This window comes from Taudactylus pleione, unplaced genomic scaffold (assembly GCF_031769625.1).
Source record: "Taudactylus pleione unplaced genomic scaffold, aTauple2 ptg000133l, whole genome shotgun sequence".
In the NCBI taxonomy this organism is placed as follows: Eukaryota; Metazoa; Chordata; class Amphibia; order Anura; family Myobatrachidae; genus Taudactylus; species Taudactylus pleione.
The window spans coordinates 580,439-604,375 of record NW_028284535.1 but is presented as its reverse complement, the minus strand read 5'-3'; the positions used below and the strand labels follow the sequence as shown (position 1 = coordinate 604,375).

Here is a 23,937-nt window from a genome sequence, read left to right as displayed (position 1 = left end):
TGAATGTTGGGAGGTACGTTACAGCCCAATCAAAGACTTATTGATCCCAAATGTATTTGGATTAGGTATCATTTAAGCAATGATGCTGGGCCAATTCAGACCAGGGGTATATTTATTATAGGGCAACTGTGTTTGTAGTCAATTTCAAAGTCTATTTAAATCAACTGAAATCGACTTTGTGTTTCACTGTCCAAATCGCAAATTTACTAACATTAAATTTTGAAGCCAATTTCAAAATCGATGGAGATGTTAGCTGGATTTGGCAGGGGTCAATGCATTCGGTTTTGAACTTTCAGTTCATAACCAAATGCAAATAGAACCTAAAACATGAATACAAAAAAGAAACACTGCACAGATCACTATGATCTGTGCAGGTTCTTTGGGTTAAAAGCAATGTAAGAGTTAAAAAAAAAATTAAGAAATGGTGTGGCCACACCCCTTCCAAAAGCATAACCAGGTCTGGACCTCTGAGCCCGTTCTGGTAGAGGAAAATCAGGGGTAAAACCAGCACCAGGCTGAACCAGCCGGGGTGCTAATGCTGGGATGTAGTTTATATCCTGGCTGTTTGGATGCCGGTCCTCAAAATGCCAGTGCCGGAATCCCGACACCGGTCAGAATCCCAGCGCCAGCATCCGGACCGCCGGCATCCCAATGGTAAGTTTTGGGTTTAGGGGCAGGGTTAGAGTTAATCACTAGGGGGAGCGATAGGATTAGGCTGCAGGGGGAGAGGATTAGGGTTAGGCTGTGGGGGGAAGGCTATGTTTAGGCTGCAGGGGGGAAGGTAATGTTTAGGCCTCAGGGGGGAGGGTTAGGTTTAGGGGTAGGGGCTTACTTACTGACTTTGCAGGGCAGCATTCCGGGAGCAGACGGAGAGGACCTGCTTCCTTCATCTTCGGGGGGCGGGGCCAGACAATAGCCAGCATCAGGAGGCGGGGCTAAATGACGCAATTCGAGCCATTTAGCCACGCCACCTCCATACGGACCCGCAAACGTCTCAGAAATTCTCCCCGTTCTGCCCACTTCACTAGGAGGTTTGCCTAATTCTTCAGGGGTGCGGGGGGTTACCCGAAAAATCGGGAGCTTCCTTTCTACTCAAAATTGTGACCGCAGGGATCGTGAGTGCCGGCATCCTGTACCCAACCCGATAATGCCACAGCAGGAGGATACACAGCGTGGGGTTCTCTCGCCAAAGCATTAACCAACTTCAAACTAATCAGCCCAGGGCTGGCAATTCTTGTAAAGTGGGGACCTCTAACAAATAAAATAGGAATGACTCACTCACTTCTAACATACTTATTGTATGCTGGAGGCAATGTTTTATACCATATGAATGAAAGCATAACTAAGGGCCTGATTCGGAGCCGCTTGTAAGCGGCCGCTCGTTCGTTCCGAGCGATGTTTGCCCAACTGCGCATGCGTACGGATCGTAATACGCATGCGCGAACCAGTCAGTGCGGCCGAAAATCGTTTGTTCGCTAAATAGCGAATGCCTGCTATTTTGAGTGACAAGAGGAGGCGTATGTGGGTGGTAACAGGGGAAGGTGCTTGAAAACGGGAAGTGGAGATCCGAACGCAGGCGTGCTTAAAGGTCAAAACGGGCGTTTTATGGGTTTGCATAATTAATACAGTCAGAACTGCTCGCAAGATTGTGGTAGGAAAAACCAACCACAATAATAGCGAGCAGTTCATACGCTGGTCGATGTACTCGATTAATCTAATAAATATAGGACATGATGTAGGATGCGAGCGGCGTAGTTATCCAAAAAACGACCGCAAGTTTTGTTCGCTCGTTCAGACATAGAGGCGTGAACACACCGCAAAGAGCGAACGGTTCATTTGAATAGCCACCCCTTTTTTCTGAACGAATGACCGCAAATAGCGTCCGGCTCTGAATGAGGTCCTAAGTTCTTACACCTTTCCACTAAACACGTTATGCAAACTGAACAGGTAACACTATCAGTCAGAACTCACTCTTTATGCAGATATTATGTACAGGAGTTTATACACAGTATATTACCATCCCTTGTGTATTATAGATGAATAAATAGTGTCTCTTTACAATGTAATGGAAATCATGTTACAATGCTTCTTCTGGGGATATAGGCCCTCATTCAGAGCCGTTCGCTATTTGCGTTCGTTCGTTCAAAAACAAGGGGTGGCTATGCAAATGATCCGTTCGCACATTGCAGTCTGTTCACACCTCTAAGTCTGAACGAGCGAGCAAAACATATGCTCTTTTATTTCTGAAAAACGCCCCCTGGCCGCTCGCACCATACGTCATGTCCGCTATTTATTAGATTAATCGAGTACATCGAACAGGATATGAACTGCTCGCTATTCTTGTGGTTGGTTTTTTCAACCGCTATTTTGCGAGCAGTTCTGAGTTAAAAAAACCAAATGACGTGGTCATTGACGCTGCTATATTAATTATGCACACCCATAAAACGCCTGTTTTGACCTTTAAGCACGCCTGCGATCGGATCTCCACTCCCCGTTTTCAAGCACCTTCCCCTGTTACCACCCACATACGCCTCATTCTGTCACTCAAAATAGCAGGCACTCGCTATATTGCGTACAAATGATTTTCGGCCGCACTGACTGGTTCGCGCATGCGTACTAAAAACCGTACGCATGCGCAGATGTGCGAACATCGCTCGGAACGAGCGTACTGCCGATAGCGAGTGGCTCTGAATGAGGGCCATAAAGTGCAATTTGACTGTCTTATCTCTGAAAACCTGAAATGCTGCCTTTAACCTGGCTGAGCTCCATTTATCGCACTGTGACCTGATATGACTCACAAGTCTGTACACAGGTGAATAAAGGACACTGCACATGTAGCTGTAAGCTGCATAAGAAATATGACAGCTAATACCCTATTGGCTGCTGTTGGGTTAAATAGGAGTTGTGAAATGACCGTCATGATGACATAAGCTCCATAATGCGCAAAAAAGTTATTTATTTATTTTTTGTGAGTATTTTTCTTCACCCTATAAAGAGATAAACGGTTATATAACATCAGTATTACCAAAATCTTTGCTGACAGGGGGCATTGATGAAGCACTCAGCCACGCGTGCGATCATTCTGTATGTATAATAGGACTATAAATAAAGATAGGATAAGTCAAACACTCTGCTATAATTGTCTGTTATAAAATGTATCAATTTTCAAACTGACAGATGAAATTAAAAAAATAAATCTACTACAGCCTACAATGTATTGTCCGTAACTAGGCAGCTTGCTTAGAGACCGGAATCTACTGGGCATTCAATGCACAAACTAGACCTCTTGCCTGTTACTGTATATATACTGTAGGTGGGTGGATTGGTTTATTTACAAATAATCAGTTTAGTCACGCAGAGTGGTGTACACTGTATAATTTGTACAACACATACAGTATGAGCACACTGTGGACCTCATTCAGAGGTGGTCACAAGAAGCGATCGCTCTCTCTGAATGAGGGCGGGCGCTTCTTTTTTTTTGTGCGGCCTCCTGGTCACAAGCTAAGCTGTGGGTTACCACCCACAGCTTAACTAGCAACCAGGGTGATAGTCGCGATGGTCAAGACCATCGCGACCATCGAGGCTTGCGACCAGACCCTAAGGTTGTGTCTCATCAACCGCAAGCCCCAGGGAGCTTTCTGCTCTGATGGAGCAGGAAGCTCCACACTGACATCACTGATGATGTCAGTGCGGCCGCCCACAAAACGGTAGGCGTTCGTTAAGGAATGCCTACGTTTTGGAAACCACCCCCCCCCCAGCCCGCCTACAAAACGGGACGAGCTGTCGATCAACATCGACACCTGCCCCTTTTGTAGCGAGAGGGAGAGTTCCTCTCTCGCTCCGGGGCTTGCGCACGCGCAGTGCGGCCGCTGCGCGTGCGCAGGGCTACCCATCAACCCGGTTGCGAGCACATCGGTGCTTGCGACCGGGTCAGAATGACCCCCAGTATTCCATACATTGGGCTCGATTCAAGTGCCCGCGATGTAAATAGCGCCGGGAGATAGCTCCCGGAGCTATTCAATTGTGCGCTGTGTTTAGTCGGAGAATGCCCATTCTCGTGACTAAACACCCTGTTTAAGGCGCGAGAACGGGCATTCCCCGACCTAACTTCCCGGCGCGATGCTGTTTTCCAGGCGCGATGGGCAGAAAACAGCCTCGGATTTCTGTTGGATTTCTGCTCCCATCCCCGGTGGGGTGCTAGAAGAAAGCCTTAGTCGGGGTTAGCTGCGCGGTGTATTGAATAGCAGCGGGAGCTGATTCCCGGAGCTATTCACTTCGCGCAGAATAGAATCGAGCCCAATGTCATGGAATGCTGCATATTACGTAGAGAACTTTGTGGGGGATATAACAAACCTCCTCTTTAGAAGGTTTGATACATTTCTCTGTATATCTTATGGTTGTGGCTGATCCATTTCCCCTGTTGCTCCCAAGTAGCAATCCCTCTTTCCACACTGTACCTCTCACCTTCTGCTACCCTTGGGCCTGATTCAGACCCACTCGCGAGCGGCTGTCCGCTCGCAAGTGGGTCGATGTTATGGACTGAGCATGCGCACGACGGAGGGAGCTCCGTTGTGCGCATGCGCCAGACGCGACGAGCGAAGGAAAGTCCTTCACTCGTTGTGTCCGATCAAAGGGGGCGTGCTGTCAATGTTGATTGACAGCACGCCCCCTTTGGTGGGCGTGCCGGGGGCGTGCCTCCCTGACGGGGGCGTTCCCACGGGAACGCCTCCCGTCAGAAGCCGGCCCACTGACATCACTAGTGATGTCAGTGGGAGTGATTTTGGCTCTGATAGAGCCAAAATCACTCCGGAGCTTGCGGTTGAAAACCTCAACCGCAGGCTCCGGCTCGCAATTTCGATGGTCGCGATGGTCTCGACCATCGCGGCCATCACAATGCACGCTCGTATAGCCTGTGGGTGGTGACCCACAGCTATACGAGCGTCCAGGAGGACGCTCCATGAAAATGGAGCCCGGCCCTCATTCAGAGCGTGCGCTCTGCTCAGAGCGTACGGCTCTGAATGAGGGCCCTTATCTCTTATTACTTAGAATATGAAGCAGACGAGGTCCAGGAGGTGAGAAGCTCTTCTCAGCCACTCCTGGACTATGGAGCTCATTCAGAGCCGGTCGCTAGCAAGTGGTCGCTCGTGGCAGACCATGTTCACTAATGTGCGCATGCGTGCAGTTCGTAGTGCGCGTGCGCAAACTAGTATGAACGATTGCAAATTTCTCGCTCGCCCAGCAAAGACAGCCCAGTGGAATGAGTGACAGAAGAGGCTGTTTGTGGGTGGTAACAGCGGCAGGCCAGTAGTAACGGGGGAGTGGAGTTGCGAACGCAGGCGTGCCAAAGTGTTTTCACGCCGTTTCTGGGTTGTGCATAATTAACAGGCAGCGTCATAGTACACGTCACCTGGTTGATTTTTACACTGAACTGCTCGCAGTGCTTGTGGTAGGACACAGACAACTTCAAGGGCTGTGGCCAGATTTGATGGAACCCGATGTACCGATGGTTGTATATGCCTCCTGGAGATGACGTACGCAAGTGGGCGGCTAAAGACAGGCTGGTGGGCGTCTAGAAACACAAAGTTCCCTTTCTGCAATTCGCAGTTCGGGCTGTCACTCCCAGGAGGAGATAACCCCCCCGGGGCTGACTGTCTGGCTGTGATTAGCAGATAGCGCTTCTAAAAGGAAGCCACTGCCAGAAGACTCTCTGTTACACTGGGGTTGGCAGAGTTTACTGGGGGGCTGCAAACATGCAGTCCCTAGGTAAAATCCGCCACTGGTTACATATGTATAAATAACGTCCTGATGTCACCACCATCTACATCAAGCAATAACCTTGTGCATTAAAAAGGAGCAAATGCAATTGTGGGTATATGGATATACTACATATTAGCACTTAACCATTCGGTTGCAAAGGATCCCTGTGACTTCTTATGTGTGGTGGATATTCAAAGAAGTATGGTAAAGTGCACTGAACACCAGGAGGTTTTTTTTGCAGGGAAGACAGGCCCCTCCTTTATCATATATGAAAGTATACTTTCAGGCCCAGTGCCATATTTACCTTTTATCCATTGTAAGTGAGTGTTAGTAAATAAAGCTTTTCAAATCATCCCCTCCCCATTGAAACAGGTGTGAGTGTAATATTTCAGTTTTCCTAGCTCCCCTGCTTTATTGTTCCTGTGCCAGCACACCGTACCTGATAATAGCTATGATCACATAATCCTGCATTCCTTCCTGAGGCGTATAGCTGCTCTGACCATGATTTCTCTGTATCTGCCAATCTGGAAATAGTTTCTGCCTGTTTATGTTACACCTCACAATAAACCACTAATATATCTTTCCATCACTACAGTGTAGTATCCCCAGGGTCACAGGTCATGGAGCATAATTGTGAAAGGACGAAGAGTCCTTTTGTTGATGAGAACAAGTATTTTCACAGGCGAGAGGGCTTGTTATCGCATCGCTCCATGTATGAAGAGTTACAGTACATGCGGCGACGGCAATATTATTGTCTCCGATCATCGGAAGTAACCCTCCTGGGGGTAAGAATAGTATTGCGATGGTACTTGTACTACTGTGACACCTGTTCTGTCATCGTCATCTCAGGATTTTATTTTTATTTTTTGTTTCCTTTTTTAATTACATTTTATCTTATTTTTTACTACCCAAATTTTTCCTTTCAGTTCCACTACGCATGTGCGGGATGGCAAGTTTATTAATGTATGCATCTGGCCCAGAGCAGTGCTAAGTTAATTCTACATACAAGTAGTACTCCTCCTCCTCTGTCATTAACCTTCCACCATTTATCATGAGCTCCTCCTCCTCTGTCATTAACCTTCCACCAATTATCATGAGCTCCTCATCCTCTTCTATCACTAAACTTCCACCATTTACCATGAGCTCCTCCTCCTCTATCACTATCTTTCCATTTATCATGAGCTCCTCCTCCTCCATCACTAACTTTCCACCATTTATCATGAGCTCCTCCTCCTCTATCACTAACTTTCCACCATTTATCATGAGCTCCTCCTTCTCTATCACTAACTTTCCACCATTTATCATGAGCTCCTCCTCCTCTATCACTAACTGTCCACCATTTACCATGGGCTCCTCCTCCTCCTCTACCACTAACTTTCCAAGATTTATCATGAGCTCCTCCTCCACCCTCACTAACATTCCAACATTTATCATGAGCTCCTCCTCCTCTATTACTAATCGTGCACCATTTATCATGAGCTCCTGTCACAGAGTCCGCTGGACTCCGGGGTGCACTTACCGGGTCCTGCGACATTGGTCTGTTAGGCAGCGGGCGAGGTGTCCAGGGCGCCTGCTGCCGACGTTCCGGCTTCCCCCAGTGGCTGTAAGAGGCGGCTCTCCTAGGAACGCGCGGGCTGTCCTGTCTAAGATTTAAAGGGGCAGGTGCGCCAAACGCGACATAGGTGCCAGGGTATAGGCTCAATTACCATACTCCAGCATTCCTGTATTGTTCCATTACCTGTTTCTGACCTTGGCTTCGTTTTGTGACCCTGATTTCGCCTGACCCTTGGTACTGCATCTGACATCTGGTTTTAACCTCGGCTATCCCCTGTGACCTATTTACGCCTGCTCCCTGGTACTGTCTAGTCCGTTTGGCTCTGACCCGACCTGTCGACTAAACAATACGTGTTCTCCACTGTGTCCTGAGTTAACGAGCACCTGTATAAGGGAACCTATCCTGAGGGCCGCGACCTGTGTGTCGGACGCAGCCAAGTCCATACCTTCTTGCGAGGGTCCCTGGTGAATACCGCCGGCACATTAGACTCCGCGCCTCAGGCATAGGTCTAGCCAACTCCCTGAATACGGGCCGCATCCATAATCCATCCGAGAGTTGTGACAGCTCCTCCTCCCCCCTCACTAACTTTCCACCATTTATCATGAGCTCCTCCTTCTCTATCACTAACCATCCACCATTTATCATGAGCTCCTCCTCCTCCATTACTAACCTTCCACCATTTATCATGAGCTCCTCCTTCTCTATCACTAACCATCCACCATTTATCATGAGCTCCTCCTCCTCCATTACTAACCTTCCACCATTTATCATAAGCTCCTCCTTCTCTATCACTAACTGTGCACCATTTGTCATGAGCTCTTCCTTCTCTATCACTAACCATCCACCATTTATCGTGAGTTCCTCCTTCTCTATCACTAACCATCCACCATTTATCATGAGCTCCTCCTCCTCCATTACTAACCTTCCACCATTTATCATGAGCTCCTCCTTCTCTATCACTAACTGTGCACCATTTGTCATGAGCTCCTCCTTCTATATCACTAACCATCCACCATTTATCGTGAGTTCCTCCTTCTCTATCACTAACCATCCACCATTTATCGTGAGCTCCTCCTCCACTATCACTAACTATGCCTCTGTCAGTTAGAGGAAATGACCATACATCAGTTGCGGTCTGTGTATTTCCATGCCTCTGTTAATTAATTGCTGGTGTTAGTGGTGAGAGGAGAAAGTCCACTAGGGAGCTATCAGCTGCTGCATACATCAACCATCAAGCCTTCTCCTCTGAGTTCTTCTGACTGACACTTGAGACACTGAAGCCAGGTACACACTAGACGATATGTCGTCCTATCCGCCAGATCGGATGACATATCATTCACATTGGGCAATGTGTACCTGTTATGTTGCTGACGATGCGCGCTCCCGTGCATGCAGGTCTGACGGGCCAATGCAGCATGGCCCCCGCCGTAGCTCCTGGCATCGGCAAGTCCGTACACATGCTGGCACCCCCGTCAGGACCCACTGCACGAAACATCGCACTGGGTACACATCGTTTAGTGTGTACCCAGTATTAACCTATAAGAACAGAGAAGGGAGCACCTTAAAGGCTGACCCATAAGAGGCTGTTGGCTGCAATGAACTTTAATATTGACCAATATCTATAAATAATCATTTTATATCTGTGATCACCAAAGCTGCATTAAATGTATGAAACTGAGCATCCTGAAGAGTCATTACTGTATATGTAAATATGTTTGTAGGAATAAAACCTGTTCATTGTGTACATACATAACCCAATCTACATATGGACAGCATCGGGGTGCAATTACTTGCTGCTACACAATGTGGTCTTGGGTTCGGTTCCCTCCAAGGCCCCATCTGTGTGGAGTTTGTATGTTCTCCATATGCTTGTGTGGGTTTCCTATGGGTGCTCTGATTTCCTCCCGTTATCCAAAAACATACTGGTAGGATTAATTGGCTTCTCACAAAAAAATTTACTCTAGTGTATGTGTGTACATGAGGTAGCAGATATAGATTGTAAGATCTACTGGGGCACTAGCTCGTGAATGACTGAAATATTCTCTGTAAAGTGCTGCATAATATGGGCCTGATTCAGATCCGTTCGCTAGATGCGATCGCTCGCTTCCAGCGTATGGAAATTCAGCTAAGTGACATCAAGGCAGGTGATCGCAAGCCAAGTCATAAGCACGCCCACTATGGCTTGGCGAGCAATCACTTTGTGTATGTAGACTCCCACCAGCCTTTCTTAAGACGCCCACTTGTGCACGTCATCTCCAGGAAGTGCTTTAAACCATTGGTACATCGAGCACCATCGGATACGATTGCAGCGTTTAAGGTTGACTATACCCTGCCGCAAGCACTGCGAGCATTTGAAAGTGAAATCCCACCACGTGACATGTATTTGCGAGCATTTGAAGGTGAAATCCCACCACGTGATGCTGCCTTTAAATTATGCACGCCACTGAAACGGCGTTGTAGTTTATAAGCACGCCTGCGTTCGCACCTCCACTCCCCCGTTACTAGTGGCCTGCCCCTGTTACCACCCATAAACGGTTTGACCTGTCACTCATTCAACTGGGCAGTCTCTGCTGGACGAGCGATTGCTTTCCCATCGCTCGTTCGGGTTCACACACGCGCAATGCGATGCATGCGTATGCACACATTGCAAAACATTGCTCGCTATGAGCAATCGCTTACTAGCGAACGCGGCTGAATCAGGCCCTATGTGTGCTATATAAATAACTGTTAATAAATACTTTTGTATCTTCTCACAGTCCAAGGGTTTGTTGCTGAAGAACCGGACCTGATTCACCAGGGATGTACAGATGGAGGTTGTTACCCAGCTACAGGAAATCTCCTCATTGGACGTTCCCAGAGCCTCAGTGCTACTTCCACCTGTGGAATGGAGACCATGCAGGACTACTGCATCGTCAGTCATCTTTCGGTACGATAATATCATCGGAAAGGTTTTATGGGCGCAGTATGCATTCAATTTAATCATAAAGGTTTATTCGTATATAGGCATCTTCATCAAAATATTTAGGGGGAAATTTATCAAACCTTCTAAAGATTGTGGACTGGAAGATGTCCATAGCAGCTTAGAGCTAACCTTTATCAAGTGCATTCTATAAAATGATTGTTTGCTATGGGCAACTTGTCTTCTTCTCCCCCCTTCAGAAGACTTGATACATCTCCTACTTAATTATAGACTACACCTTTCCCAACTAGTAGTATTGCAGGAGTTCAGGTTGTAAAGATCACCATCAATGGTCTGTGTCGGGTGGAAAGTGTCGATGGCATGGAAAAACATTGGTGGTGCTAAGTGCTTAAAGTGGTCCTAGAGACGTGGTGGAACTCACCCCTCCATCCTCGGCACCCCCTGCACACTATAGATATCCTTCCCTTTTTTTCAATAAAGGGACAGCGTCTCAAGGGCATGGTCTCAAAAGAAAGGGACGTGGCCACACTATAGTATCCCCAATTCATATTACGCCACACAGTAGCACAATCTTATTCACATTACACCACACATAGTGCCCCTGATTCACCTTACACTACATAGTAGTGCCCCTTTAACACAATGCCCACAGTAGTAGTGCCTCTTATACAATGCCCCCAGCAGTAGTGCCCCTTACACAAAATGTCCACAGCAGCAGTGCCCCTTATACAATGCCCACAGCAGTAGTGCCCCTTACACAAAATGTCCACAGCAGTAGTGCCCCTTATGCAGTGCCCCCAGTGGTAGTGCCCCTTATGCAGTGCCCCCAGTGGTAGTGTCCCTTATGTAGAGCCCACAGTAGTGGTGCCCATTATGCAGTGCCCCGAGTAGTGTGTATGCCCCTTATGCAATACCCCCAGGAGTGGTGCCCCCAGTAGCAATGCCCCATTAGTAGTGCCCCCAGTAGCAATGCCCCATTAGTAATGCCCTCAGTAGTAGTTCCCCCAGTAGTAATGCCCCCAGTAATAGTGCCCCCAGTAGTAATTCCTCTATTAGTAGTGCCCCTTACACAAAAAGAATCACACAATACTTACCTCAAGCCCCGCTCCTGCGTCCGCTGCTGTCTGACGACTGCTCCTCGGAACTATGACGTCTCTCCCTTCAATTACTGCAGGAGCTGAAAGGCGTAGCTCAGGAGTGAACTCCAGCTGCCACTGTTGGGAAGGAGTCGGGCACGCGCTGGTAACAAAATCTCAGTGGGCGCCTGGTAGGCAGCAGTGGCGCCACTCCAGCCTGGAGCCTCTATTCGGCACAGGGCGGCTGAGCGACTGGCCGGGTGAGGTGGGCTGGATGAGTTCCACCTCCAAATAGAATTGACCGAACGCAGTTCTGCCCCATTCCGGCCCACTTTAACCCCAGGTGGTGCTGGTCCAGAACTGCGCATGTGCAGCACTCAACCAGCAATGGCTACACGGTCTATGGCTTTCGACTGGTGGTTTCAAACAATCAACAATCGATAGTACGCCATCACTACCAGTTTGGGAGATGCTCCCTAGGATCATACCCCTATCTCTGCCTCACAATCTCCTGTTCTACCAATTGTCCAGCTAAGCACTACATTAGAGTTTTCATACACATCTCAGTACAATGGCAAGTACCCAGCACAGATACAAGTATGATGACCTCGAAATACATGCAAGCTTAGGTCCTCGGCCCATGCTTTACATAAATATCCAGCTTTATTGCTGAGTGCTCTATGTGGTAGTGTCTACTCTATGTGATAAGGTATCTCTAGTTTTCTGAATCAGCTGCATGATAATATGTAATTGCACCACAGTCAACGGGAAGTTAAAGACCACCTAAAACAGCTGGCTGGCTAAAGGGCCTAACCAAATATTGGTCTTGCCACAGAAGTGCACTTACATGCAGGATTGTCCTCTTAAAACTGACTCTCTTGGAGACCATAGAGGTTTCAATCAGTGAATACTCAAAATGTGCTGCTTATTAAAGGCTCGCATGCAGATATATCTACTGTAAGTTGTCTCACTTGACCTGTTTCCGTGGTGAACGCAGTCGCGTTGTTTCCGCAGTTGAGCGATTTTTTTTGCACGCTCAAAAACTCAGAGAAACCCCTACAAAGCATGCGAACCACTGAGCGTATCCAGAATCAGCAATTGCGAATGGAGTCTCCTTGTAAAAGAGGTGGCGGTGGACAGTCATGGGCGTTCCTGGGAAGTGGCTGGGAGGTGCTCCCAAAAAAAATTAAAAAAAGGCCATTTCATGGGTGTGTCATGGTCGTGTTATGGGTGTGTCATGGGCGTGTTATGGGAGTGTCATGGGAGTGTTATGGGAGTGTCATGGGAGTGTCATGGGCATGTCAATGAATACGGCTGCGTTCTCAAATGCAGTGCCACAGCCACAGAGGCCCTGATTAGAGACACTGCGCCAGCCACAGGGCATCATAAGTGTTGATGGTGCACCGATTGTGAAGTGTTTGAGTTCAGCAGTGGATTTGCGCTGTCCACGGACATCGAAAGTGGGCGTTTCAGGGCTTGCAATCTCCGGCACTCGCAATTGCACAAGAGGAAGGCTGAGACTAGCATTTACATATTATTCTAGCAGCAGATCTGAAATAAATCGCGTCCAAATCTCAATCAGGCCCTCTGTCTATTGAGTTATTGTTTCCTTCTCAAGGCTTCTGTCCGCTATCTCAGCATAAACACACAGACCTTATTATAGTCTCGTCCTTGGAGACACATTCTCGGTCGGGACTAATCGGTGAGATAACAGAAATGCCAAGCTAGAGAAAAGGAACCTGGCCAAGCCGTTATCGGAGTCTCCGGGACGTTCTCCTGTAACAATGTGGCTTTGTCGCTGTTACCTGGGGAAAAGCCATGTTACATTCAGGAACGTAAAAATGTTGCCAGGTCTTTGAAGTCCATTATATATTAGGATATTCTATGTTATTTATATTAGCTATTGATTTCTATTTATAGTATTGGGGCCGATCATTACAATCGTATTGTGTGTGACAGTGCAGCACAGCAGATTTGCTATAAAACAACCTATGTTGTTATACCTAGAGTCTGGAGCTGAGAGTCGGTACAGGAAGCTTTTGGGGTCAATACAATTAGGGGCAAATTGCGAGGTGCGAGTTGCTATTTTCTCTTCAAATTCCCATAGCGAATTCATTTTGCAATCCAATTAGCAACTCGCACTGAACCAGTGGGAGTGAAATCGCATTTTTCCATTCGCACCTCCCTGAGGGTGAGAGATAGAAAGGAAAATATTTATTTACGGGACACTATGCTGAACCCCTTGGACACCCCATCCCCCCCTAATGACTATTTAGGCAATTGGAAATTTCCATTTAGCTTAATTAGTCCAATAATTACATGTCATTTTTGGGGGTAAAAATTTTTTTTACCTCATATTACCCCAAAATCAACTTTTCCGTTAGCTTAGGCACCCCAAATTTAATTACAATATTTTTTTAATTGAAATTTTTTTTTTTGTTTCATTTTTCAAAGTGCCCTCAAAGCAGTGGCATCCCTCCCAACGGTGTCACCCGGTACGGGAGGGATGAAAAGGGGGCGTAGCCACGCACGGAGGGGGTATGGCCATGCGAGAAGGGGCGTGGCCCGAACCCCCATGCCTACTCTCAGTGACAGTAGCCGAGTGCTGCATTTATTGCTACAGTGCAGCACCTGGCTCCTGTCAGGGAGGGGGAGTCTGCACTGTGGTGTCACCCCTCGGCAGGTGACACCTGGGTGTGGACCACACCCCCCTTGTGACACCACTGCCTCAAAGTACCCTAAAATCACCTTTTTTCCTACTTTCTTTTGCATTTTTTGTTTACTTCGTTTGAGAGTAAATGGAAAGTTTTTGTTTTTTTTATCATTTTTTGGCCTTTTTTTATTTTTTAAAGTCACAAATCAGCCTTCTATATGGCCCTGCTAACAAAATTATAAATTTTGGGGGTTCCAGGATGGTCTCCCTACTTTTTCATGAACTTCTCTCACAGTGCAATAGGCAGGAATTTTTAATTGGATTGGAGAATTCTCGGGTGTGCGCATTCGTGCAAAGTCTGCGAGTTTCATGAAACAAACTCGCTACTCGCAATTCGCACCTAATTGGATTGACCCCTTTATGATGGGATATTGCTTCATAGTTGATATTATTGTTGATATTTATTAATATTATTAATAATTATTTCACATGCACTGAAAAAGTCACTGAAAGAGTTAAATTTTCTGGGGGGCGTCTACCTAGAACCCAGTCTAACGATACACCCGACTTTTCTCACCTGTGAAGCTGTATACACACACAACGATTTTTTTAATGATTATCGTTAAACGATATCGTTTAACCATAATCGTTTGCAAAAATCGTTCACTTTCTGCGTCAAACGATGAACGATTATCGTTCATGCGCATTCACGTTTGTAGTTTGTCGTTTGTAGTTTGTAATTCAGTCAGACTTGTCAACTCAACGATTTTCATTAAGGGAATATGCAAAAATCGTTTGTAGTTCATAAAAATCGTTCATGACATTTATGGTGCATACACACTAGACGATATGCTCCCTGAGCGATATCGTCTAGTGTGTCCCCGGCAGGCTGTGCTCAATGTCATTCATGACATTGAGCACAGCCGCTGAACGATATCATTAGCGATATCGTTCAGCGCCGGGCTGTCTCACCCATTCCCTGACATGCAGCAACCTGACGAGGTCGTCAGGTTGGCCTGCATGTCAGCGTGATGAACGATGATGACGAACGACCTGCGGGAACGCGCGTCGTCATCATCGTTCATCTTTTTTGTGTTAAAAATGGACGATAAAGTGGACGACTGAACGATAACGATATCGTTATCGTTCAGTCGTCCACTTTAATCGCCCAGTGTGTACGCACCATAAGTAAATGAACAACTTTAGTAAACGATTTTAGTTAATTTTTTCAAGGGAAAATCGTTCATTAAAAAAATCGTTGTGTGTGTATGCAGCTTGACAGTTTATTTATTTGGAAATGTTCCCAGGTATTCTCACACATTTGTGAAGCTGAATTTCATTCCCCAAACCACAACCTGAAACTAAAGCCATCGGCTGCCTCCCCTCACTCCCCAGTGTATTCTAGGTGCCTCCCAGCCCTAGTTCCTGAGACGGCGTGTCATTCAGTTACATGACATCACCTGCTCGTCGTTAGTGTCATGGTAAATGACTGGCCGCAGCTGGACCTACACTGGGTAATTGAGTTTATAAATGCATTTAAACGGTTTGGAAGAAATTCTTATTTTTTTTAAAATGATTATTATTATTCATCTTGCGTTACAGGAGTCCGAGAAGTGCTTTATATGTGACTCACGTGTCCCCTACATAAGGGGGAGCCACAGAATCCAAAATGTCATTGACCTGAGCGACCCTGACGGAGAAAAAACTTGGTGGCAATCAGAGAATGGTGAGGGGTAATAAACGGTAGATAATGATCATATATGATTAATGATTGGGGTAATTCATCTTATTGCTGGATGAACATTGTATATTACCTATTTACGCAGCACCTGATTATAAGATTTTTTATCCAGTTATTAACTTATTATTATTGGTTTGTTACGTCTAAGTTGTTTTCTTTTGTACTATACCTCAAATGGCTCAGAGAGGCTCATTGATGTGCCATCAGCTGGTCGTGAGAGTTCTAATGCAACTATACGGCCGAGTTGTACCCATCTATGCGCACACAGTCATACTGCTCCGTCCTGGAGAGCGTACGTCATCACAATCGTCGGCCCTTACACATACCCCATGCTGGGTGCAGGAGATGTAACTGGATTTGGCCCACACTAGGAATACGCACAACTCCGAGTAGGTAGTAACTGTGGCTGTTGTATATGCTCACGAGACAACGGAAAGGTTCTCTTCCGAGTGTACTGTACATCCTGTTACCGCCCAGTTGCTGTCCACAAACGCCCATTCAGCGGTTACAGTGAAACAACTGAGATGCACACAACTCTCAAAGATTCTTATGCAATCTGCAATACACGAGCAGCGTGCTTAAAATCAATATATACGGACCTATTCGGACATGAGTGCGACTCAGGACCAAGCCCTCGGTCCTCAGACTCAGGGCCGGATTCAATTAGACGCGAAAAGCCGTAATCCGAGAAAAGTTTTGCTTTTCGCGTGTTTGCGTCTTATCGCCAAATTCAATTCCAGGACGTTTTCGCGTATGCAAATGTGGGGAATTGATTCAGAACCCTTTGGAACTCCGCCCCCCCCCCTGTTTTATATCATTCTCCACCACTTTTACAGAAAAGCTTCTAGAAAGCTTTTAACAAAACTTAAAGACACTGGGCCTGATTCAGAGCCGCTCGTAAGCGGCCGCTCGTTCGTTCTGACCGATGTTCGCACATCTGCGCATGCGTATGGATTGTAATACGCATGCGCGAACCAGTCAGTGCGGCCGAAAATCGTTTGTTCGCTATATAGCGAATGCCTGCTATTTTGAGTGACAGAAGGAGGCGTATGTGGGTGGTAACAGGGGAAGGTGCTTGAAAACGGGGAGTGGAAATCAGAACGCAGGCGTGCTTAAAGGTCAAAACGGGCGTTTTAAGGGTGTACATAATTAATACAGCAGCGTCATTGACCACGTCACTTGTTTTTTTTTTACTCTGAACTGCTCGCAAAATAGCGGTTGAAAAAACCAACCACAAGAATAGCGAGCAGTTCATACGCTGTTCGATGTACTCGATTAATCTAATAAATAGCGGACATGACGTATGGTGCGAGCGGCCAGGGGGCGTATTTTTCAAAATTACAACCGCAAGTTTTGCTCGCTTGTTCAGACTTAGAGGCGTGAACCGACCGCAATGAGCGAACGGTTCATTTGAATAGCCACCCCTTTTTAGAAAATGAACGACCGCAAATAGCGAGCGGCTCTGAATGAGGGCCACAAAGTACATTTATTAGGGCTAATAGTACACATCTGTTATGATTTCCAGCGTCAGTGCGTCTTATTTTGGGGTACAGACTGAATCCACTATTCTATTCAGTACTTTCCGCCTGTTATGCATTTGCCGATTTCCGTTTTCGCCTGTTCTGCAACTGAATAGGGCGAAATGCAGGGAAAGTACAACAGGCAAAAAATCCAGGTCTTTTCGCAGCTAATACGGGTCTCAGTGGCAGTTCTAGGCACGGGCTAGCAGGGCCGTGAGCCTGAACGCATCATCACAGGAAAACCCCGCCCCCTCCCTCCTGCTGGCGTTATTGTATAAATGCTCAGGGGGAGGGAAGGGGCACGGCAGTGCAGCACGGACGGCGCTGGGCGCAGGGAAGCCTAGCTCTGGTCTTGCTCAGGCTGATTGGTTCCGATACACGTTACGGTCAGTGAATGTGGTTGGAATGTGGCAATTTGACTTTTATCTTTGAAATGTCCGATAAAGATCTTATCAATTTTCAAGTAGTCTTTACCAGGCCTTGTGGTCAGTTTTATAACTGCACATTCACCACTGTCCGGCCAGTTGTGTGTTCGGTCTATGTAAAGTACCAACCAATCAGCTTATAACTGTCATTTTTCAAAGACAGCCTGTAGCATGACAGAAGCTGTTTGGTTGGTACTTTATCTCTCTCGACTTTATCTTTCTCTAACTTCCTTTGAAATCCAGAAGCCCGGCAACGGCATCCCGACCGACGGGATACCGAAGGTAAGTATCAGGGTGTTAGGGTTAGGCACTAAGTGGGGAGTGCTAGGATTAGGCACCGGGCAGGGGGAGGTTAGGGTTAGGCACTAGGGGGGGAGGTTAGGGTTAGGCACCAAAGATGGGGTGGGCTAGTGTTGGTAGAGGGTTAGTATAATGACCAACAAGTGTCGGTATGTTAACCGTTTCGGAATCCTGGCGTCGGGATTCTAACAGCCGGGATCCCGAGCGTCGGCATCTCATACCGAATCCATTCTCCCTGGGGGATTCGGTATGAGATACCGGCGCTCGGGATCCCGGCTGTTAGAATCCTGACGCCGTCATCCCAAAAGGGTTAACTTACCGGCCTTAAAAGCTAACCGTAACTAGGGTACTGCAGGGCAGGGGGCGCTGTTTGGGCCTGTCAGTTTTCCTGTTTATTATCACTCTCACTTGTAGCTTCCTCTTCTTTTATCCCCAGCATCTCCTGGCCTCCCCTATCTCTTCCCTGGCCCTTCCCCAGGAGGCCATGGCCCTTTTTCAGGTGCACTATCTCATGTCCCTATTTAAAAAATGGGGGGGTAGGGGGCGCCAATGCTCTCTCTGGCACAGGGCACCAAAAAGTGTAATTAAGGCTCTGCTAACTCGTAATCGGGCATCTGCAGTGTCAGACATCAATATATAGGTTTGTACAAGTGGGCACTCCACAAATATGTTGAATGCTGACAGGTGACAGGTCAGGAGGTAATGTTTGGAGCAGGCAGAGAGGATAACATGCATAAGGTTCCTACAGGATCCTAAATTAGATCCGAAACGTTGCTACTTTTGCTAAATAAACCCATCTATTTTATGCATGCTATCTTCCCTGGTGTGCTGTTGTTCTACCTGGCCGAAATAAATATATATGGCTCGAGGTGTCACCTACCAGCTGTTATAGAACTACAAGTCTGGCAAGATATGCTGGGACTTGTAGTTCCATAACAGCTGGAAAACCAAAGGTTGCCTGTAGACTCCAAACACTTTCCAGCCTTCTTCCTTTAACCAGCCGCCGTGACACAGACAGCACTCGCTTACTTTTAAGTTTTAACATTGTTGGGAATTGCCTTTAATTGCCCTAAATCTCCCTATTAAAGCCTCATTTGCATATATTTCCATATTTACTAGTTAAACAGTAGCCAGCACAGAAGCACAACAAACACAAAAGGGGCTGAGGGATGAATGGCTCACGCTGAGCGGGCGGCGAGCTGTCCCCTGGCTTCTAGCCACGGCTATACACGCCTTGTCAGTCACTTGGGTAATTCATGAGACAGAATGGGCTCTGGACAAGGGAGAGGGTATTTTACTCAGCTCAAGCTCTTCCAAAGAATTATGCTGCTCTTTCTATTTGAGAATACTTAGACAGAATGTAAATGGATTAATAAAGTTGATAAATCGCTACAGTAAGTTCATATAATTATCAAGTAACAAAAAGTAAAGTGAAAATGAGCAAGTCCTTTTCTCCGTTCCCTAAATTCAGATGGAGCCACATCTCACATCCTGGGATATAATTCTACAGCATGCCTACGAGCATTGGTTTTACCCTGGTGACTTGCAGCTCACCCAAGCTCTGGCTTTGCATTGCTGCAAGATAGATAAGCACCTCTCTCCCCCAAGCGGCAGCTGTGGCCACCTTGGTCTAAAGCTGGGTACATACTGCGCAATTGCATCTTCAGATCGATAAACTCTCCATTTGTCCTTGCTAGAAATCGTTTCTATAGTTAAGCATTGTTTTTTCCGGTCCTCCGATTGTTTCCGATCCTCCGATTGTTTCTGATCCTCCCATTTATCTCTCCTATCAGTCTGAAGGAAATATAGGGCCTGATTCAGCATTGTACACGATTGCACACTAGCTGCGTCTTTGGATGCAATAATATGTTAATGCCGAAGGAGGCATCTTGTGTAAATAGATGCCTCCTGCCGGCTTCTGTGATCAGCAGCTGCATCTGAACACACATTCATCAGATCACTTGAGTGACCATCGGTCTGGTTCCTCGGGATGGTCGGTGGTATCACGCAGCTGAAGCCAGTGAAACTGCATGCAAGGACGTAGCCACTAGCTTCAGCAGTCCCAGAAAACAGGGCCAACTTGCCCCCTTTTTCTGGATGACGCTGCCTGACTCTGCCCGCAAACTGTCAATCAGGCTGTGGTGTCTGGACAGTGTGAGCGAGCTCGCAGAAGGAGATCTGCCTAGCAGCAGAACTAGCTGCGGTGCATCCGGTGCATTGCACCTGGGCCCGCAACAATGAAGGGGCCCGCAGCTTGGGGCATTATGCAGGCCAGCTAAGTACTAATAATGAGTCAGACTGAGTTATTATAGTATGCCACCGCTGTGCTGCAGGCCATCACAAACAGTGAGGAGGCAGTCAGGCTGGTGGATAGGAGCAAGGGGGCCCCTCCCTTCCACTGGTATGATTGGATGGCTCCTGGGCTTCATGAAGGCTGGTCCCTCCCCTGGGACCAGCCAACCTATCAGCTGTGTGTCGCAGATCAGCCCTGGGCTGACCCATCCATCCTTTCTCTGTTACTCGCTTACCAGCGGATTGGGCCACCGGGAGAATGAGGCACTGCCGCTGGGCTGGATCCCCTCTCTAGCCATTGCGTACAACTCTGATTCAAACCCATTGTGCCCCTGTACACACTGCACAGATTTATATAAGTACGCCCAGAACTATCTGAAGACCTATTGGCTTAGCGGCAGTCCGGGCGTACACACTGCAAAAATGCTTCCGATAGCATGACCTATAGCGCATCTTATAAACTTCCCAGAAGATGCGATCATAAGTTAAGACCGATTGATCGGAGGTAAAATGAGATTGTACGTGCGTACACATCATCCTGTCATTTATCATATCCTTAATAACTGCGATGGTCTGATACATAACCGTACAGTGTGTGCCCAGCTTAAGTGACGAAACAGAAAGTATGCTGGACATTTAGGGGTATATTTACTAAAGTGAGAGTTTTTAGAAGTGAGTTTTAGATGTTGCCCATAGCAACCAATCAGATTCTTCTTAACATTTAACTAGCACCTTCTAGAAGATAATAGCTAGAATCTGACTGGTTGCTATGGGCAACATCTCTTCTAAAACTCGCTTCTAAAAACTCTCACTTTAGTAAATGTACCCCTTATAGTTGTTTTATAAAGTCATCAGTGGTTGGTATGCAGTCAGGAAGCCGACGGTCGAAATGCTGACCGCCGGCTTCCCGACTGTAATATCCCGGCAAGGTACTAACGATAGGTGTCAAAATCCCAACGCCTACACTGCGAGACCGATGCCCGGCGTACCGAACAAAGGCAAGCCGGGTGGCGGCAGCGGACAGCCACAAGGGGGGGTGGGGTCGGGATAGATTAGGGGCTCCTGGGGGGGACTTAGGTGTAGGCACCCCCCCGGGAGGGTTAGGGTTAGGCTAGGGGAAGGGGGGATTAGGGTTCGACACCCCCGGAGGGAGGTTAGGTTTAGGCAACCCCTCAGGAGGGTTCTGTGTAGGGTGCGGGGAGGGGGGATTAGGTTTAGGCACCCCTGGGGGGAGGTTAGGGTTAGGCACTTGGGGCAGAGGTTAGGGTTAGGCACCCCTAAGGGAGGGTTAGGGGGGGGAAAGGTTAGGATAGATTATATACTTACCCTGTCGAGATCTGGTCCTTTCTAGCTTATAGCGTTGGTATTACAATCACCGGGCTGACGTTCGGCGGGATATAATTCTTATTCCTAGGTATTACAGGCATCTTTTTAGCTACCAATACATAGCATAAATGTATATATATTTATGGGTCCGGTACGGGATGCCCACGCTCGGGATCCCGTCGGTCAAAATCTCAATGCCGACATCCTGACAGGGATAGGATACCGGCACCTGTCGGTAGATATCCTAACCCTCCCCCACTCCCTACCCCTAACCTTAACCCTCCCTCCCTGGTGCCTAAACCTAACCTCTTTGCACCCTAAACCTGACTCTCCCCCCTTAGTGCCTTACCCTAACTCTCCGCTTAGTGCCTAACCTTGACCCTCCCCCTATTACTTACTTTAGGAATGCCGTCGCAGAGATTCTGACAGGTTTTGGGATTACAGTGCCAGCATTCTAAGCGCCGACATCCCCTTTGCCGGGATCTTGACCGGATCCTATAAATGAATGAATGCCATCACGCTATAAATAACAGCTCTGCAGAAGGTTGTATTGCATGTATCTGGCTAATTATTCTGTATCCATGTTCCAAGGTGTGGAGACAGTGAGTGTACGGCTGGATCTAGAGGCGGAATTCCATTTCACTCATCTTATTATGACATTTAAGGTAATGCAATGTGATGTCTTCGTGGTCAGTCACGGACCTGCCTAACGCCTAGGGCGCCATTGTTCCAGGGGAGAGCGGAGAAAGTATATCAAAGCCCAACCTCTCATTACATTAATACCTCCCATTTCAATTGAATAAACTTTAAACAAGTTCTTATAGTAGACTTATGGACAGTATAGTTGAAATTGATCAATGTAGTCCTGCTACTACTTATTTAATTTCATCCAAGAGCTGACGCTCTTAGGAAGTATTTAAGGTATCCGGAGCTTATTCAGACCCGGTCGATGTTGCTCCAGTGCGCATGCGCACGACGGAGCCGGCTCCGTCATGCGCATGCGCGAGACCCGGCTAACAACGGGTGATCCGTCGTTAGGGGTCTCGTAGCAGACGGGGCGAGCTGTCGATGTTGAGTGACAGCTCGCTCCGTTTGCTGGGCGGGCCGGGGGCGTGCCCGGCCAAACGGAGGCGTTCCTGTCGGAACGCTTGCCGTTTGGGAGCGGCCCCACTGACATCATCAGTGATGTCAGTGGGGAGCTTCCTGCTCAAACAGAGCAGGAAGCTCCCTGGGGCTTAAAGTTGACGAGACCCTACCTTAGGGTCTCGTCGTAAGCTCCGACGGTCGCGATGGTCTTGACCATCGCGACCAACACCCGTAGCGGTCATTAGAGCTGTGGGTGTTAACCCACAGCCTAACGACCGACATGGAGGCGGCCGTTCAGGATGCAAGCGGCCGCCCTGTTTCAGAACGACCGCTTGCATCCTACGACCGCCTCTGAATGAGGCCCTCCCTGCCTTATCCAGTAATGCAATCACAACCCTGTTTAACCAACTTCCTGCATTCATATAGTGATATAGAAAGAAAAGCCTATTGTGAATTATTTTAGAACACGCAGACATATATTATAAACAGGATTTAATATGCCAAAAAGTCAGTGTTTATTAAACAAAAATAGTTATATACATATTATGAATGCAAAGCAGTTTCTTAAAATAAAGCAAAAATAAAACACATAGGAGTCAATTAAATTAGATGCAAACTCGCATCATAAAACTTGCATGCATCAGGGCAATGCGCGCACCCGCCAGATGCAAGATTCAATTAGAAACGTCGATTCGCAGGACTCGAGGGGAGATCTGGGAGAGGGCATGACAAGGAAATCATCTTTGACTCCAAAGAAATGGCAACTCAGATAGCAGGACCATATAGAAGGCTGTTAGTGTGCATATGGAAAGTACAGGAGGTTCTTATATGATGTAAAATGACCAATTTTGTAATTTTTATTAATGATTGACAAATGATGGGAAACAAGTGTTTTTTATTTTATTCTATCAAATGTAAGCTTTTACAATATTTTGGGGTACAGAAAATTGTGTTTAATGTGATTTCTTTTTTGTGTGTTTTTATACAAGTTTTAAAAATTTGGAAAGAAAACTTTTTAATATACCATAACCTCCTTCTGGAACATAGCAGATGTTACTTCAACTAATATGGGATAATTTTCTGCACATATACATATGAGATATGATGTAGTTATATACATCAATCCTATAGGTTCATTGATGGACCTATATACTGTATGTCATTGACATGTTTTCTTAGTGTTTCCAAAGTTAACAAATTTGTTTGAAGGTCTTCACAATCAAGTATTATGAGAAGCATTGCTTTGAACCATTTTTGTTTACTTTAGTGAATATATCCTCAGCTTG

At 46.9% G+C, this 23,937-nt stretch overlaps 1 protein-coding gene across 2 annotated transcripts in view; it reads left to right on the top strand.

Annotated features, from left to right (window-relative positions):
* The window catches only part of LOC148523435 (laminin subunit beta-1-like), a 139,779-nt gene that overhangs the window by 45,537 nt on the left and 70,305 nt on the right, over positions 1–23,937 (top strand). For both annotated transcript variants that reach the window (XM_088473225.1, XM_088473224.1), the window contains exons 3-5: positions 10,069–10,238; positions 15,564–15,687; positions 22,157–22,230. In XM_088473225.1, the coding sequence (XP_088329351.1) occupies positions 10,069–10,238; positions 15,564–15,687; positions 22,157–22,230 (368 nt within the window). The remainder of the gene's footprint in view (positions 1–10,068; positions 10,239–15,563; positions 15,688–22,156; positions 22,231–23,937) is intronic.